This window comes from Sphaeroforma arctica (genome assembly GCF_001186125.1).
Source record: "Sphaeroforma arctica JP610 unplaced genomic scaffold supercont1.37, whole genome shotgun sequence".
In the NCBI taxonomy this organism is placed as follows: domain Eukaryota; class Ichthyosporea; order Ichthyophonida; genus Sphaeroforma; species Sphaeroforma arctica.
This window is the reverse complement of record NW_014040521.1, coordinates 203,313-205,619: the sequence shown is the minus strand read 5'-3', so window position 1 is coordinate 205,619 and position 2,307 is coordinate 203,313. Positions and strand designations below refer to the sequence as shown.

At 41.0% G+C, this 2,307-nt stretch overlaps 1 protein-coding gene across 1 annotated transcript; it reads left to right on the top strand.

Annotated features, from left to right (window-relative positions):
- Positions 1-195: 195 nt before the first annotated feature.
- On the top strand, positions 196-598 carry SARC_01041 (hypothetical protein). Its single transcript, XM_014305275.1, has one exon. It carries the CDS (start codon positions 237-239, stop codon positions 558-560), a length of 324 nt encoding a protein of 107 aa, XP_014160750.1. The 5' UTR covers positions 196-236; the 3' UTR covers positions 561-598.
- The last annotated feature ends 1,709 nt before the right edge of the window (positions 599-2,307 follow it).

Below are 2,307 nucleotides of genomic sequence, written 5' to 3'. Positions count from 1 at the left end.
GTATGTATGTATGTATATATAGGTACAACATATGGTTAACATTTTATATATATTGGCGATAAGGTTGTAAACTAAGTCCCAGGATGTAGCGTTCACGACCCCCGGGGTATTCACTGGTACCGCATTAATGTAGACTTGATCTGACGAGAAAATATTAAGGGCTTAAGTTGTTACATACTCGTATTTTGTAAGTCTGTTTATTAGATTTTTTGCGAAAGTAGTCAATCATTAAAGCTATGTTTGTCTCTTGTATCAGCAATACAATGGGGGTTTTAAAGGCCGATACATTACCTATACATTATCTTCTCAGTACTGAATTTGTCGAACGGATTTTTGTTTACAATTTCATTTCCGCGATTAACGAAACTTTTCTTTTCGTCGCGGGAAGATACAAAATCCGATTTTTAGAAGAAACGAAAAAGTTCCTGTCGCCTCTAGCCACGTTTGTATTTTTTAGCCGATTCCTAATCGCTCATCATGATTTACCGGCTTGTCCACATCAGACTGACAGCATAGTTGGCTTCTCGGACAATAAACTTGGCAACGCCAGTAGTTCCTAGAAATCTATTTTCAGTTGAGACATCCAGCTTTGATATTTATATATAACTATTTGGGCGAATGTAATGGCCTTTTAATAGTACAATGCTGTGAACCAGGGGAGTGGGTCAAAGTTTCGCTTATATTAGGGGTATTCTACCATTTGTCGTTGTTACCCGCTCAGGCTGTTCGTTCTGGGATGCTGATGCACATATGGTATGGATGAAGGACGTGTACAAGTATCGTAGGGCAGAAAGCTTACGACTTAAGGGACTACCATAGGTGTCTGAATAGATCCTTGAATAGATCCCGTGGAATCATAATAACGCACATTGAAACTTAGCGATTGTTACATAATACAGAACAAACGCTACAATTAATATGTTAAATGGTATACCAAGTCCTGCTCTAGAGCTAACGAACAATTCATTCATATAGCACGATGAATGAAATGCTACTTCACATAGAATGTAGCATACAGCCTTAGAGAAGGCAGTATAACCCGACACGACAGTCGTAGAGTATAAAAAGTAGCTGAAAGGTACGAGTCAAAGGATTCAATAGACTTCTTCTCAAGTATGGGTATTTCTGCTAGGAAAAGTCCCTAGTCTGAGAGAACCGAACTGAGTCTTTATTTGTGTTTTTTAGTTCACTGGACTCACGTTTCTACTTGAGTGTTTTTCTCACACGCGGAGTCCCGGTATAACTTACCCGTTCTACTGCTAATATCGCTGATGACTCTGATATCAAGAATATTTAAATATTATTTCCAAAACTCAATACTTAAATATTCTAAGGTTTTGGGTTTTGGATTCGGTTGATAATCTGATTCCTAGATGCTACAGCCTCCCAACTTTATGCTACTTAGCCGGCGTAGAAGTAGAAAGCGATATCTTACAGTTCTAGACTATCTAAAGATTGGTGTTTTTGCAAAAGGAAAAACTTGTCCCTTAGGGGCTTAAGATGAAAAACCTGCCACTATTATCTATTCTTACATATTACCATATTGAATAAATATACTGTGACGGGGGTTCTCAGCCGTGCTCATCAAATTCAGTTTGGATCGTTGCTCTCGGTTGATATCAACTTGGCTTGGGAAAAAGCATATCACCAGTGACTCTACAATCAAGTCTTTAGTCCTTATCCCTCTGGCGTGTGGGCGGAGCCTGCTTCAAGGCAAGAAGAGTGGGAGTGTCCCTCGGTATTAAAGTGACTTGGTCAAGTCCCCCCGTCTCGTGCGCTTTCTGTTCCTCGCCGATCTTTCATCAGTGCTCGTTGCTGTTGATTTCTTCGGTGTTGATTGCCTTCGTTTGCGTCGAGTGCGTTGACGGTATAGTGTAAGAACATCAAAATATGCGATGTCTGATTCGTGTGTCCAGGTACGCTCTCTATCTGTCCATTGCAGTAGGTACTCCTGCAAGCCGTCACCTTGGATAAATGGCCTATGGTCGAGTATCGAGGAGAACTGAGTCTTCTCGGATGGTTGTACTTGGCTGTTGGAATTAAATTCATGCGGAGTATTGGCCTTTTTTACGAGTCCAATTAGCTCATCACTGACCGAGTTAGGATATTTGCGCTTCATAATCCCCATCAAGGTTAAGACAAAATACCCGATGCCCTCCCTGTATACCATTCAATATGGTCCGCCATGTGGTGCTGTCATCTTGTTCATTCCACCTTGGCAACGGACCATGAAATGTCCCGTTCCTGGAAGTGTACATACTTCTTTTGGTATTTTCGGTCACATACTGCGCGCATGTTTGCTTGTAG

Bases quoted from the DNA above. Each gene is read 5' to 3' on its own strand.
- SARC_01041 (XM_014305275.1), top strand. From the start codon at position 237: ATGTTTGTCTCTTGTATCAGCAATACAATGGGGGTTTTAAAGGCCGAT.